At 43.2% G+C, this 14540-nt stretch overlaps 3 protein-coding genes across 7 annotated transcripts in view; 1 reads left to right on the top strand and 2 right to left on the bottom strand.

Annotated features, from left to right (window-relative positions):
• The window catches only part of adck1 (aarF domain containing kinase 1), a 106639-nt gene extending 102022 nt beyond the window's left edge, over positions 1-4617 (bottom strand). For 2 of the 3 annotated variants that reach the window (XM_076978975.1, XM_076978977.1), the window contains exons 1-4: positions 4555-4617; positions 3763-3839; positions 3540-3679; positions 3295-3378 (exon numbers count right to left, since the gene is read on the bottom strand). In XM_076978975.1, the coding sequence (XP_076835090.1) occupies positions 3295-3378; positions 3540-3671 (216 nt within the window). In that variant the 5' untranslated portion in view covers positions 3672-3679; positions 3763-3839; positions 4555-4617. The remainder of the gene's footprint in view (positions 1-3294; positions 3379-3539; positions 3680-3762; positions 3840-4554) is intronic. The other variant, XM_076978976.1, reaches the window with a different exon arrangement.
• Positions 4618-6556: 1939 nt separating this feature from the next.
• slirp (SRA stem-loop interacting RNA binding protein) lies at positions 6557-7585 on the bottom strand. The gene is made up of 4 exons (XM_076978790.1): positions 7431-7585; positions 7096-7154; positions 6889-6996; positions 6557-6769 (listed from the first exon to the last, which is right to left on the bottom strand). The coding sequence occupies exons 1-4, from the start codon at positions 7495-7497 to the stop codon at positions 6704-6706; spliced, it is 300 nt and encodes a 99-aa protein (XP_076834905.1). The 5' UTR covers positions 7498-7585; the 3' UTR covers positions 6557-6703.
• An 89-nt stretch (positions 7586-7674) lies between these two features.
• alkbh1 (alkB homolog 1, histone H2A dioxygenase) lies at positions 7675-11611 on the top strand. Of its 3 annotated transcripts, none has more exons than XM_076978787.1 (6): positions 7675-7860; positions 8135-8243; positions 8461-8623; positions 9528-9612; positions 10642-10835; positions 11032-11611. In XM_076978787.1, exons 1-6 carry the CDS (start codon positions 7723-7725, stop codon positions 11480-11482), a joined length of 1140 nt encoding a protein of 379 aa, XP_076834902.1. In that variant the 5' UTR covers positions 7675-7722; the 3' UTR covers positions 11483-11611. The 3 variants fall into 3 exon arrangements, with proteins under 3 accessions (XP_076834902.1, XP_076834903.1, XP_076834904.1); XM_076978788.1 differs by having other exon boundaries at positions 7691-7824; XM_076978789.1 differs by having other exon boundaries at positions 7857-7995.
• Positions 11612-14540: the final 2929 nt, after the last annotated feature.

The following is a 14540-nucleotide window of genomic DNA, read 5'->3' as shown; positions in this document are numbered from 1 at the left end:
GCTGTTAGTAAACCATGTGGCAAGGCCATCAGCTAGCTGTTCTACAAACACAGAGTGCGCCTTTAACAGGCATGCACAACCATTCACAATCGATATGGATTTATGCAGCAACATCCTTAATCAGTCTTGTACAAGCCCAAGACATCGCACCCCAACTGGAACTTCGTGACCTGGGAGTCATGGCAGCTGAAACTTGACAACTGTTTTAAATGTTAGACGTAAGAAAACTACGCACATGTGTTTCACGATTGCCGCCTCCCTGACCTTGCGGTTGCCATGGTGATGCCTTCCTTCGTACATTGCTTTGGTTTTCCTCCTGGTTGTTTTTGCTCGTTTCCTGTTTTTTTTTCCACGTACTTGTTTGTTTTGGTTTTTCTGTTCTGATCCATCATTTGACTTTAAACAGTCTATCAGGGTTTTCACCTGTATAGTATAGTACAGTTTGCATTCGTCAGACTTTGTATAAATATTTTGTTTTGAGTCTTCATTGTGGGTCTATGAATGTGCTCACTCGCTTTTCGTTTACACAGCCCGTTCGTTGCTCTCATGTTTTCTGTTTAACGTGTGCAAGTCCGCGAAATTCAGGTGTTGTTTTTCTAAGCTTTTTGGGTTTCAATTTAGCCTGTGTTTAGTTTGTATCATTTTATTTCTTAAGTCATGACGAACTTTCATTTACGTGTTTGCATCAAGACCTCCGCGTCACAAAGTGAACTCAAACAGCAACGTTATGGTATATTATGTAGGACTTCATTCATCATCAGAAATTAAATCAAGACATTAATTGTCCAGCAAAACATTTGGCAAAATAAAAAAAATACTTTAATAATTTTTGTAAAACTTTGTAACTAAAAATCTGAAAAAAACAGAAAACATATCTAAATGATGGATGAAATAAATTAATAAATGAATTATCAAACATTTTTGCATTTCTAAATACAGCATACAGTGGGGAAAATAAGTATTTAGTCAGTCACCAATTGTGCAAGTTCTCCCACTTAAAAAGATGAGAGGCCTGTAATTGACATCATAGGTAGACCTCAACTATGAGAGACAAAATGTGAAAAAAATAATGAAAATCACATTGTCTGATTTTTATAGAATTTATTTGCAAATAATGGTGGAAAATAAGTATTTAGTCAATAACAAAAGTTCATCTCAATACTTTGTTATATCCTTTGCTGGCAATGACAGAGGTCAAACATTTTCTGTAAGTTTTCACAAGGTTGGCACACCGTTGCTGGTATGTTGACCCATTCCTCCATTCAGTTCTCCTCTAGAGCAGTGATGTTTTGGGGCGAGCAACACGGACTTTCAACTCCCTCCAAAGGTTTTCGATGGGGTTGAGATCGGGAGACTGGCTAGGCCACTCCAGGACTTTGAAATGTTTCTTACGAAGCTACTCCTTTGTTGCCCTGGCAGTGTGCTTGGGATCATTGTCATGCTGAAAGACCCAGCCATGTTTCATCTTCAATGCCCTTGCTGATGGAAGGAGGTTTGCACCCAAAATCTCACAATACATGGCCCCATTCATTCTTTCATGTACACGGACCAGTCGTCCTGGTCCCTTTGCAGAGAAACAGCCCCAAAGCCTGATGTTGCCACCCCCATGCTTGACAGTTGGTATGGTGTGCTTTGGATGCAACTCAGCATTCACTGTCCTCCAAACACGACGAGTTGTGTTTTTACCACATAGTTCTACTTTGGTTTCATCTGACCATATGACATTCTCCCAATACTCTTCTGGAACATCCAAATGCCCTCTAGCAAACTTCATATGGGCCCGGATGTACTGGCTTAAGCAGGGGGACCCGTCTGGCACTGCAGGATCTGAGTCCCTGGCAGCGTAGTGTGTTACTGACGGTAGCCTTTGTAACGCTGGTCCCAGCTTTCTTCAGAACATTTTGACCGCACGGGCTGAGATCTTGTGTGGAGCCCCTGATCGTGGGAGATTATCAGTGGTCTTGTAGGTCTTCCAATTTCTAATTATTGCTCCCACAGTTGATTTCTTCACACCAAGCTGCTTGCCAATTGCAGATTTAGGCTTCCCAGCATGGTGCATGTCTACAATTTTCTTTTTTGCAAATAAATTCTTTAAAAATCAGACAATGTGATTTTCTGAATATATTTTTCTCATTTTGTCTCTCATAGTTGAGGTCTACCTATGATGTCATTTACAGGCCTCTCTCTTCTTTTTAAGTGGGAGAACTTGCGCAATTGGTGACTGACTAAATATTTTTCCCCTGTATATATACACTCACTGGCCACTTTATTAGGTACACCTGTCCAACTGCCCATTAACGCAAATTTCGAATCAGCCAATCACTTGGCAGCAATTCAATGCATTTAGGCATGTAGACGTGACCAAGGCGATCTGCAGCAGTTCAAACCAAGCATCAGAATGGGGAAGAAAGGTGATTTAAGTGACTTTGAATGTGGTTGTTGGTGCCAGAAGGTGTGGTCTGAGTATTTCAGAAACTGCTGGTCTACTGGGATTTTCATGCACAACCATCTCTAGGGTTTACAGGGAATGGTCGGAAAGAAAGAAATTATCCAGTGAACAGCAGTTCTGTGGCCACAAATGCCTTGTTTATGCCAGAGGTCAGAGGAGAATGGCCAGACTGGTTCGAAATGTCAGAACAGCAACAGTAACTTAAATAACCTTCTGAGGCATGCAGAAGAGCATCTCTGAATGCACAACACGTTGAACCTTGAGGTGGATGGGCTACAGCAGCAGAAGACCACACCGGGCGCCACTCCTGTCAGCTAAGAACAGGAATTGGATGCTACCTTGAATCTGTGCCACGAAGGATTATGGAAGTTCTGAAGGCAAAAGTGGCTACAAGCAAACCCGGTACTAGCAGGGTGTACCTAATAAAGTGGCCGGTGACTGTATATTTTAAGCTTCCAACTGCTGTTATGAAAATGTCCAGAGAACAACACAGTCATCACTTACCCTATGATAGGACAACAATACGAACTTTAGTTTAAAGGCAACGCTAAAGCTGCCACATGAACTCGATTGTCCACATCAAGCTTCTCAGCAGGCAGCAATTTAGCATGATTAAGGTTTTCAGTACATCACTTTGTAATCTTAAACGAGCCATGTGATAAGGCATTGTGCCCTTAAAATGATCCCATCAGAGAGATAACCCATGATGACCCCTATGAGTAAGCAGTTCACCACCTTATCTTATGGCAGACGGAATGCTTATGGCAACCAAAAAGGGAAAACCCAGTGACCCCTGGAGTAAAAACACGAGTACGGTATGTTTATGTGTAACACATAAATCCTACCTCTGATCTGAGGACGCAGTACTCATCTGTCCCATACTGGACATTCCTGAACGCTGTGAGGTAGTCAAAACTGATGACGGCTGTCTGGAAAAAACCAAGAAGGGAATGTGTTACCAGAAAAACAAACCGTCTGCACCTTAAAGAAGGTGCAAGGAACATAAGGCATGAAAAGTAATCAAAAGTAAAGCTTTCCAGACTCGCGCAGAGAGGCACAATCATTACAGTCATAACTGCGAGAACTGTACCGTTGCGGCCGCTCTCCCAAACCTCACGATGCTGAGATCGTTGACGTCCACGTTTTGACTGTACAGGTACAACCCAGACGAGGCACAGACCGCGGAAACCAAAGACGACACTTTCACAAGCCTCCCAGCCATGTGAGACCCTGCAAATGTGTAGATGTTAGCCACTGGTGAAACGTCCCTTCATCGCGTACAAAGCTAGATGTCGTTTCTTTGCTAAAACTACCTAGATGGAGCCTCAGTTAAGGACGATAGCTGTTGGGTTCAGGGATTTTAGCAGCCAGGTCGTCTCTCGCTGGCTCCCTACAAATCAAGATAGTGGCATTAAAACAGGTGTTACACCGGAATATGTTACCATCTAATTTTGTTACAGCAGACTGCTGTTACACATTTCCTGCTTGTGTTTTTTGTTGATAAAAGGCACAAACGATTACACAAACAATTCATAAATATCAGAGTAGCCTACAGATTATTCCATGTCCAAGCATTGTAATCGCCCTGCAATACTGCTTCCTATGGGGATAAAAAAGGTATTTCCCCCCATTATTTCTACGATATGTTAAATTACATTTAAACTTCAGAACTGTTTGTGTCTGCATGCATGAGAGACATGTCATTTATGTCTATCTGCCTAATCTTTTAGAAGATTCCTTCTAAATTACAGTAAATGATTGAGTACTTATGTGCAGTTATCAGAATACGTGTCAACACCACCTTATTTCTCGACAACACACATGCAGAAAATGTGCAACACTGGTCACAGGATTCAGTAGTGACACAATGTGGTGTAACACCTGTAAACACCTGTAAACACCTGTCACAGCACACAGCGTTAGCACTGTGGCTAACTGCCTGCTAGCTCGCCGGCTGCATAGTTTCAGAACATACGTCTGTACAACAATAAATGAATTAGCTACTGGTCTTGCTAGAGCACAGAGGCTCTGTGTTGGGTAAATAACTACACATTTTTAATTTAGATAAGTTAATAACACTCCGCTTTGATCAGTAAACGACCCACCTTAGTTTATTCTGCACGCTGTCATTCACTGACCGGGTTTGTTTTGTGACCCATGAACTCTTGCCACCGTTAGGCGCAATGCATCTTGGTTAATGTTGTTTTTGTATTTCTTTTCAGGCAAACGCAATGCAACACTTTTTAAAAATTCGAATAGTAAAACAATCTCTTGAATTAAAGAGTGCAATCCAGTAGTGTAATGCATGCATTACACTATTGTAATAAATACATGTTTACAATGAAACTTTAAACAGGCCGCAGCCCTACTACACACCAAACACACTGTGGAATGTGCATATTGTGTCATATATCAATATATTCGATTTAGAATATTTTTAACTATCTCATTAATGTAAATGTTTACACGTCAAGGAGCCTTAGAGGTGAACTTGACACCTCTGGGGTTCCCTTGCCTTCCAGACTAAGGAAAAGCATCAGAAAGATTATGCAGTGTTTCTACAAGAAAGCACATCCCAATGCACTAAATCAAATATACAGGACACTTATGAACATTTACACTACACCCTTACCAGAGTGTGTTTGACCTTGACACACTGGTGCAGTTTGGAATGTGCACCCTGTAGACTCGGTGGTGAATATTCAGTGGTGAAATGCAATTGTCTCATAAGAAATACCATTTCATGACAATACTGAAATAGAAAATTCAGAACACATTCATAACATCATGTGACATTTGGTATCCATGTAATGACTGTGTTGTATGAAAGCTCAATTTATTCTTTCTCCTGAATTGTAAAAAACACAGACTATACAACGTTTCATCTTGAATATGAAATCCTACTTGAGATGATTTTGGAAGTCGTCTGACACATGGTGAGAACATAAATCGTCTAGTTACCAAAAACAGGCCAGTGATGGTTTGAGAGGGTATGTGGCTCACAGACCACGGCTGCCAGATGAAGAGCCAATCAGCATGAAGGACCAATCAGCATTGAGGACCAATCAGCATGGAGGACCAGATATCACAGGGATTAGGACACTGTCTACTCCTACACATCATATCATCTCATTGTTTCAAGTTGGATTTGAGCATTGAAGGCCTGTAGTTTTCTGATTAACAATTTCAGAGTTGAACCTTCAATTTCATCTTTTCAGATGATTCCACTTTCAACTCAAAAGAAAGCATACAACAATCAGGAATTATTGCACAAGGGTTTGTATCCGTGGTTCCCAAAACATCGGACAAGAGACATTCCTAACCAGGCCTCTCAACGCAATACTGAACATCTGTATTAGCATTGCTCCACGATTTTCTTCACCAGTGTTGCCATGGCGTTCTAGTCTTTACACTGTGATGTCACAGAACAAAAGGAAACTCTGATGCTGTTAAATTAGTCTATTGTGTAGTTTTTTTCAACTAATGTTTTAATTAAAGAAAATTGGCACATATTCATGAAATCACAGTGGATCTGGTTTATTAGGTGTAGAGAACAGAACGTGGATAGGCTTCAAAAATATGTTTTCAGAGAGGCAAAAACTGAGGAGTATATTACCAGTCACCTCCTCTGAAAGCCAAATGAATATGCAGCCCAATAATATCTAATCAGCCGACAGAGAGATGAATACAGAGGTTTCTCATAACTAATTCTCATATCGTTGCATGACAAGCATAACAGGGGAGCAACAATTCACTCATTACCAAGAATAACTTCTAATTCAGCTTCATCAGTCTTTGAAATGAAAGCCCTAATGTGAGAGCAATTTAGTCTCATAGCAATCCCTTATTTCAATAGGTACCATGCAGTTTCTGTGCTCTATTATTCTAATCTCAGGTTGCTGGGCTAGTGTTCTTTTCACATTTCCATTAAGTACCTCTCCTGAAGCTGGGAAACTACATCTCACACCCCCCCTGTTTCCTGGCCAAAACCAACTCATTTTAAGATAATCGTAGCATGTCTTCGCTAATAAACTTCACTTTGTTTGTAAATTCTGTTTCAAACATCTATATTTCTAGAACAAACTTGATCGAGTAAGTAAACAAAAATATGATCCATCAACATTAATTTTATTTTGTCATGAACAATTACAATAAACACTTCTGAAACAAGAAAAGGATGAATTTCACAGACATAGATCACAGAACTGCATTACCCAGAAGACATCAACTCCACTTTACAGAAATTATTTCTGCTCAACTTTCTTCAGCTTCTTTGTTTATTCTGCCCACAAATGGTTTTCTGTTTCTTTGTACTTGAAGCTGCATTTGGAGAAAAAGAAAATCAATATATAATTGATATACATTTATAAAATGTAATGTTTTTCTCTAATAAAAAAACCCTAGTAGTCGGTCATACATGCATGAGCCAGACTGCCCACCTTGGCTCCCTCGATAACGTGTGGGTCCTTCTGTAGTGCGTTCTGCATCCCCTCCTCTGAGGAGAACCCGATCCAGCAGAATCCCTTATGGAACCCGGTCTCTCTGTCCTGTGAGACAAATGTGGTGTATGAACAGACGAGTAACAAGTAACTGTGAGCACCTTTATAAGTGTCTTTATGAGACACAATGAGACTGAGTATACTTACAAAAGGTATGGTGCATTTCTTTAGGTTGCCAAATTGTCCGAAATACTCTTTAAGCTCATCTGCAAACACAATGTGAAAGGAACTGTTGATCTGTATACAAGTATTCACAATTGTACGAAAATACGCTTCGTGAGTGTGTGTGTGTGTGTGTGTGTGAGAGAGAGAGAGAGAGAGATTGACACAGGGCAGCATTACTTTGTCAGTTAGCTTAGCTAGCTAGCATAGCTCCCGCATGTGTGATAACAGCAAGTAAACATACTCACAATAAACTACCCTCGCGAATGCCTCGTTTTACAAGCAACACAACATGTCGGTGATACAGTTTAATGACTCACGTTTAGCCACAGTCCACGGGACCTTCGCCACAAACACCTCAAACACCTTCTTACTGGAAGCCGCCATATTGCGTCCTTGGCCAAAGCCGCTGACCTTTCACTCTAACCACGTGACACATAACGCGTTTCAATTAATAATGTAATTAATGACCGCGAAATAGTGATTCAATACAACTACAACTGCAAACTGTGAATTTAAAGTAGTTGCTTATATAATTCAGGTCTGGGTTTGCGATAAAATATGTTCGCGTTGACGCAACACGACGTCATCGAAGTTGAAAGGTCACCGACGATGGCCAAGATGGCGGCGCCCATAGTGGAGCACGGGGAAGATGTGTTTAGAAAACTCTTCCGATTTTATAAACGAAGGAATCCGCCTCCAGATTTTAGCGAGGTTATTGATTTCTCTAAAAAAGCTGGAAGTGAGCTGGTTAGTGTCCAAGCGATGGCATTTCTGTCAGTTTGTGGCGAACACGTATCTTGTGCTAACGTTGGCTGAATTAAGGTCGAACTGTTTGTGATTTAGGAAGATGATCAGATGTGTGTCATTAAATATCCAGATTGTGTACGTTGCTCTTAAGTGAACTTTGTGGTTTTAATGTGGAAGCGCCATTTTCTTGGATGTTTATGACTACAAACAGTATATAGTTTGATATGAATATAGTTAGTATGGGTTGTTTTTCTAACATCTACTGTTCGTCCAGGTTGTTGCAGCTGAACTTGACCGTAACGTCCTCAGTGACGATGCGGCCAAACGTGCAGGACTTCGGGCTGTTCGAGACTGGAGAGCTTACAGCCTCCAGGGACACCCGGGTACGACACTCCTCCACCCTTAAACACTAACGGGTGTTAACAACACGGTCTGAGCTCGTCAAGACTCAAACTGTTGCATATCACACAGACCGCTTCTCTGGCAGTGAATCGCCAGCAGTTTGACACAGATGCTTTGCAAAGATGCAAAATGAGACATTATCTGTAACTGGGATTATTTATTAATTATTTCTTTGTTTATTTTATTTTTTTTACAAAGGGTTCATATTTATCTCCAATCCCTTCCTGCCGGGCTCCCAGCAGCACTGGGTGAAGCAGTGTCTGAAGACCTACCCTCAGAAGCCCAATGTGTGTAACCTTGACATGCATATGTCACCTGCCGAAACGGAGAACATCTGGGAGAAGAGCATAGGTGGTTTTCGGTAAGTAAATGTTCAAAATAAGAGACTAAAATTATATTCATGAATAAGTTTGCTTAGGTTTTTTAATCAAAGTTTGTCCTGGTGTGCCAGCATAGTCAAAATACTTTAAAATGTTCAAAGGTGTTGATCCAAAACTGCCCAGGTAGAAACTGATGAAAAAGGTACATGGTCTATTATGAATCTCCAGAACCGTCCTGAACATCCGCACACTCACTGATCGCTTCATTTTTACACTGCGAATTCACAGCAAATGTTTAATAAGTTCTTAAGACCTTTAAATGCTATAAGATGTATTTGCTTTCTCTTGTACAACATGACAGAAGCTATTAACCTTGCACAAAAGCACCAATGACCGCGTACCTTCAGATCTTTTCTCATTTGGGTCTCAAGTTCATTGCTGTTAAATGCATTAAAATGATCTCTTTTTTTGTTTTTGTTTGGCTGAGTGATGTCTATACTCATAATGTGGGCACTGCTTAGCGTCAAGTGTTTTGCATTAAATATATACACCGTGTGCCTCTTGAGGTGGCCATCTTGACTGTTGTCCAGTCTCTCAGAACCTCAGTGAGTGTTGCTGAATATTCTCCTGCACACTCCATGCACATTACTACAGGATTACTACAGGATTGCTTTCTATTATGAAAAAAAGACCTTTTAGGGCTGATTTGATGAGATGTACTCACAAAATACTTGAAATGTGACATACATTAAAGGCACTTTCTCCTTCCTGCAATCATTTCCTCTGGTTTGTTCCATTCGGCTCCATTTTACCAGAGAGTAATTTGTCCAGACTTTGTCTTCTTGCCTGCACAGACTAGCTAAAGCAATGAGGTGTAAATGCAGTTGGGACCATTGGTTGGAACCCAACCCTGAGCCGCATGGACATGTGACCTGTGTCCCACAGGAAGAAAGGAAAACAGGATCCCAAGACCCTTCTGGAGAAGCTGCGCTGGGTGACCCTGGGCTACCACTACAACTGGGACACTAAGGTGCTGCGCTCCTGCTTGAACTTTTTGCTGATGCCCTTCGCAGTTTTTGTTCTATAAACAAATGTTCTTTGCTTTCAAGTCCTAGGAACCACCGCACGGTGTTCATAGTGTATCTTTATTCTGTTTCTTCTGCACAAACACCTGGGGAGCCCTGAACTCTGGATGTTCAAGTGTGAATAGGCAAATATAGCAAAGTTGTTAAGGACTGTAGTGAAATCAAACACATTGCCAAGCAGCAGAAGAGCGGTAGAGAGAGAGAAGGGGGGGGGGGGGGGGGGGGGGGGGGGGGTTCCCTGGGGGAACTTTGCACTTTACTGAAGCTAGCTTCACTCAGAGGAAGCACTCAAGGCCCTGGATTTTATTAGCTTTGTTTCCTCTTTTCAGGACATTTCATCTCAAATTGAACTGACTTGGTGCTCGCCTGTCTCGTTTATATGCTAATTACATAAAAGTGTTTAGTCTTCTGTCCTATTAAATCAGTCAAGAGTCGCACCCAGGATTCATTAACCCTGATCTCAGTTTGACACCGCCAAATGTCTGACGATGCCCTGCGCATCTTAAGCAGCGAGTCTTAAGCAGCGGGGGGGGCGGAGCCTGAGCCTCCAGCTCCGGCGGGATCAGAGGCCCGTCCGGCCAATTCGGCTGGTCGGGAAGACGCAGCTTCTGCAATTACCCGCCGATTAGGCCTTCACGCCTTGCCGCTGACACCGCGGCCCGGTGCGAATGCTGGCGAGTTGGAGGTGGGGAGAGAGGCGGCTCCCGTCCAATCCGGTGTTGGATATGCAAATCATCGGAACCTTCTCGTCACGGCAGCTGCAAGATGTAAACGTTTGCTTGTAAGAGCAGGGTTTGGGGTCCTCGATCCTTTACCATCACCGTCCCGTTACCTGCAGTGCTGCGGGAACGTTCCATTTTCGTTCACTGCGGCCAGCGCGGTGCACGTTTTTTACGCGTGTTCGCTGGCGAGTCGGTGGCATTCTGAAAATGGCAGCCGCATGAGCACCACTGTGCTTCTCCCTCACCGTCTAGACGTACTCGCCAGAGTCCCGGAGCCCCTTCCCCCCCGACCTGCACGCTTTGTCCCGCTGCCTGGCGGCCGTCTGCGGCTTCCCGGGCTTCAGCGCCGAGGCCGGCATCCTCAACTACTACCGCACCGACTCCTCCCTCGGGATCCACGTCGACGAGTCCGAGCTGGACCACACTTGGCCTCTTCTGTCTTTTAGGTGAGGACGAATTTCAGCACGTGTTGATATGTCACCTATGACTGTTTGGATTGTTGTCTATAACCGCTGTATGAACATTATATATAATCTTTAGTTTGATGACCTCTATGTAAGCGAAGTTGTTTCTGAATCATGTGATGTGATTTTTGTATATTCACGTCTGCTTGTGCACTGTGCCGCTCCACGTGTCTTCCAGCTTTGGGCAGACGGCGGTCTTCCTGTTGGGCGGGGCTAAGAGGCAGGACGCTCCCACGGCCATGTTCATGCGGAGCGGCGATGTCATGGTGATGTCGGGTCCCAGTCGCCTGCTGTACCACGCCGTTCCCTGCCTGGTGGCCGCCCCCGCGTCCGAGCCCCTGCCGTCCTGCCTGGGTGCACGCCCCACGGAGGACGCGGCGGAAGACGCCCTCGTCCGGCCCGTGTCCGAGCAGGACTGGGAGGTGTGCTCGCGTTATCTCCTCACGTCGCGCGTGAACATGACCGTCAGGCAGGTCCTCGGCCCAGGGCGGACCTTCGAGGTGGCGACGCGCCCCGGTGCCAGCCCGCACGCAGAAACCCGACGCGGTTACGATGATGATGGGGCCGAGGAAGCAACCTCGAACGCCAAGAAAAGCAGGAGCGGGTCAGAGTGCACGCTCTCTTCGTGAACTTTACATGTGATTCTGCGTTCAGACTTTTAGGCCGTCTCTATAGATGGCTCTGGAAGTTCCTATTTGCAGTTATTTATGCAACCAGATCGAGCTGTACATATGTGAATAAACATATTTTTGAATTAATTTTGTGATAAATATACAAACGGATGCATTTACAGTTATAGACCATGCCAATGGAAAGCCCGCAGTAGACTTTTCCAAGGACAGGAAGACCTCTTTCCTGTCATATTCACTTCCGGGGACCAGCCCATCTTTGTGCAAGTCGGAGCACTGGACACTGGTCGGCTGTATCCGTGAAACAGAGCTGACCTTTAGAGGAGCACAGAGGACGAGGCGTGTCGTCATTGTTCTCTGTGTCACTCGGTCCCCGAGGTACGCTCGCACACAAAAGCCATTGTGGTGGTGGGGGAGGCGGGGCTTTGATGGACATGATGTGCTAGTGTTGCCTAGGCAATGACGCCTATCAAGCGAGACTGGTTCTTGGGTCTGGGGAGCACGTGTCTCGATTTACACCGATGATCTGCTGTAGGAATGATGACTGGAATGAAAAGTTTCCAGATTCAAGCAGATACAGAGCATAAACCTGCTGTAAGAGGAATAGATATGAAAGATATAGACATTACGGTTTGATTGGTGTATTCAGGGCTCCCCAGAAATGTTACGGCCTTTACTGAAAAAACTTCCACTTGAGAGCCATTCAAGAACAGAACGCTCATTATTAGAAAACCGGCCAGTCTGTAATTGTCCTTCGTCAAAATCAGTGTCCAGATAAATGCGTTTCAACTCCATGTTGTGCAGGAATAAACCATCCTGTAACAGCAACACAGCACAACACAGCTCAGTCAGAACATCTGGAGTTGGTTTGTGCTTCAGGACTTGTGTGGTGGTAATATTTTTGCAGCTCCATGTGTAGTGCTCTGCTGGGCATAGAGGTCTCTGGGGCCTTCATAGAACCTCACCTGGCACTACATGAAAGTCCTCATAAACAGGAAATGTTTTGATGAAAATGGGAGAATTCATGTAGAATTGTGTCCTTCATAGAGGTGTCGCATTTATGGGTAAACCTTATACTTGCAATGTTACTTGTCTACTTAAGTTTTGTTTTTTATTTTTAATGTCAGAATATCAAAGAATGTTACGATGAACATTCCCAGAACATTTGAGCTTTAAAGTACTGAGGACCAAAAAAACTTTTAAAAGAACATTGCGAAGATGTTCTAAGATGTTTCTAGAATTTTCAAACCTCATGTCGCCGGCTACTATAGCGAATCGAGCTGACAGACAACTGCCAACATGAAGAGTGTGGGGGAAAAAAACCATATTTGTTGCTAAGGAACAGCTAAAATTGCTTTCCAATAATGCGTAATTGTGCATCCAAACATCTGTGATTGAGGGGTTTATTTGTTTTGTACCTTGTGGGAACAGCTGTGTGATTACCAGTGCTGCTTAACTTCAGTACCTGTAGTGCTGCTTGAAGGTAGCAAACATGAAACCTACATGAAACCTGGAATTGGAACATGTGCAAAAGTAAATGAACCACAGCTGCGTTGGTAAAGTCGGTTAGGTAAAAGACTCAGGTGAAACGTGAGTGCTCAAGTAATCTATTAAGCAGACCAATCAAATGAGACATCCTTGGGGAAATATTTGAGCCACACTGAAATGAAGAGAAAACCAACCAAACCACTATCATGCCAAGGTATAAAGCACAAAGATCAACAATGTCAAGAGGAAAGTAGACATTTGAGGACATCGGGAAGAAGGAGGTGACAGCCCCTCAGTCTGGAAATAGCTATAAGACCATCTCCACAAGATTCCAGCTCCATCCATCCACTGTAAGACAAATAATTTACAAATGGAGGACACTCAGCATCACCGCAACTCTGCCCAGATGTGAACAGCTATCAAAACTTGCACCAAGAAGCACTACAGAAAAATAATAACTTGGGTAAAAGACAACCCACAAATTACCTCCAGAGAGTTTCAGACATGTCTAGCAGCATCTGGGATAAATGTACATGTATCTACAAACAGAAAAAATCAATAGACATGGTATTCATGGTAGAGTTGCTAGAAAGAAGTCTCTACTTTCAAGAAAGAACAAAGTTGGCCATTTAAATTTTGCCAGAGAGCACTTGAATAAACCAGAGGCTTTCTGGGAGTGCATTCTCTGGAACAATGAGTCCCCAATTTGACCATAGTCACAGGCACCATGTTTGGAGAAATGTCAACACTCCATATAATGAGAACCTCCTCCCAGCAGTAAAGCATGGTGGTGGAAATGTGAAGGTCTAGGCCTGCTTTTCTGCCTCTGGACCTGGACGACTCCATATTATCCAGGGAATCTCCAATTCCCAGGACCATCACCAAATTCTTGACCAGAATCTCCTGCCATCGGAGTTAGAGCTGGGACGGAAATAATCGTGCAACAAGACAACGACCCAAAGTATTCCAGCAAAACTACCAAGGAATGGTTTAAGAGAAAGAAGATTTTCACTCTGGATTGGCTCAAAGTCTGGACCTCAATCCTATAGAAATGTTGTGGAAAGATCTGAGCCGGGCGATACATGCCAGATGTTCCTCCAATCTCTCTCAACTGGTGGAGTTCTGCAAGGAAGAGTGGACAAAAATCCCAAAACAGATATAGGACACTCGTTTATGGTTACAGAAGATGCTTGGCTGAAGTAATGGCTGCAAAAGGAGGTGCCACAAGCTACTAAGAGTTCCCATACTATTGCACTTGGAACATTTTCATGAAATGAAAATGTATTGTTTGTTCAAATTTCTGTGTGTCCCTTATTTGGAAGGTCTGCTTTACAAATTGAGATTTGGATGTTCATTTCATTTTAATTTATTTTTTGCATCACAGCTGTGGTGCGTAAACTCATAACCTGCTGTGTTCAGAAGCTAAGCAAGTCAACAGATAAACTGCAGTCTGTAATTATACACTTATAAAATGCACCTATTAACACCCATTGGCCAGTGAATGTGGGTGGGTGGTGAGTGTAATGACAATTTATATTTCATTTTAAAACACCCAATCACTGAACAGTAT

The sequence above is a fragment of the Brachyhypopomus gauderio genome, chromosome 17, assembly GCF_052324685.1.
Source record: "Brachyhypopomus gauderio isolate BG-103 chromosome 17, BGAUD_0.2, whole genome shotgun sequence".
NCBI classification, from domain to species: Eukaryota; Metazoa; Chordata; class Actinopteri; order Gymnotiformes; family Hypopomidae; genus Brachyhypopomus; species Brachyhypopomus gauderio.
Note: the sequence above shows the minus strand (reverse complement) of the source record. Positions and strands in the feature narration are given on the sequence as shown.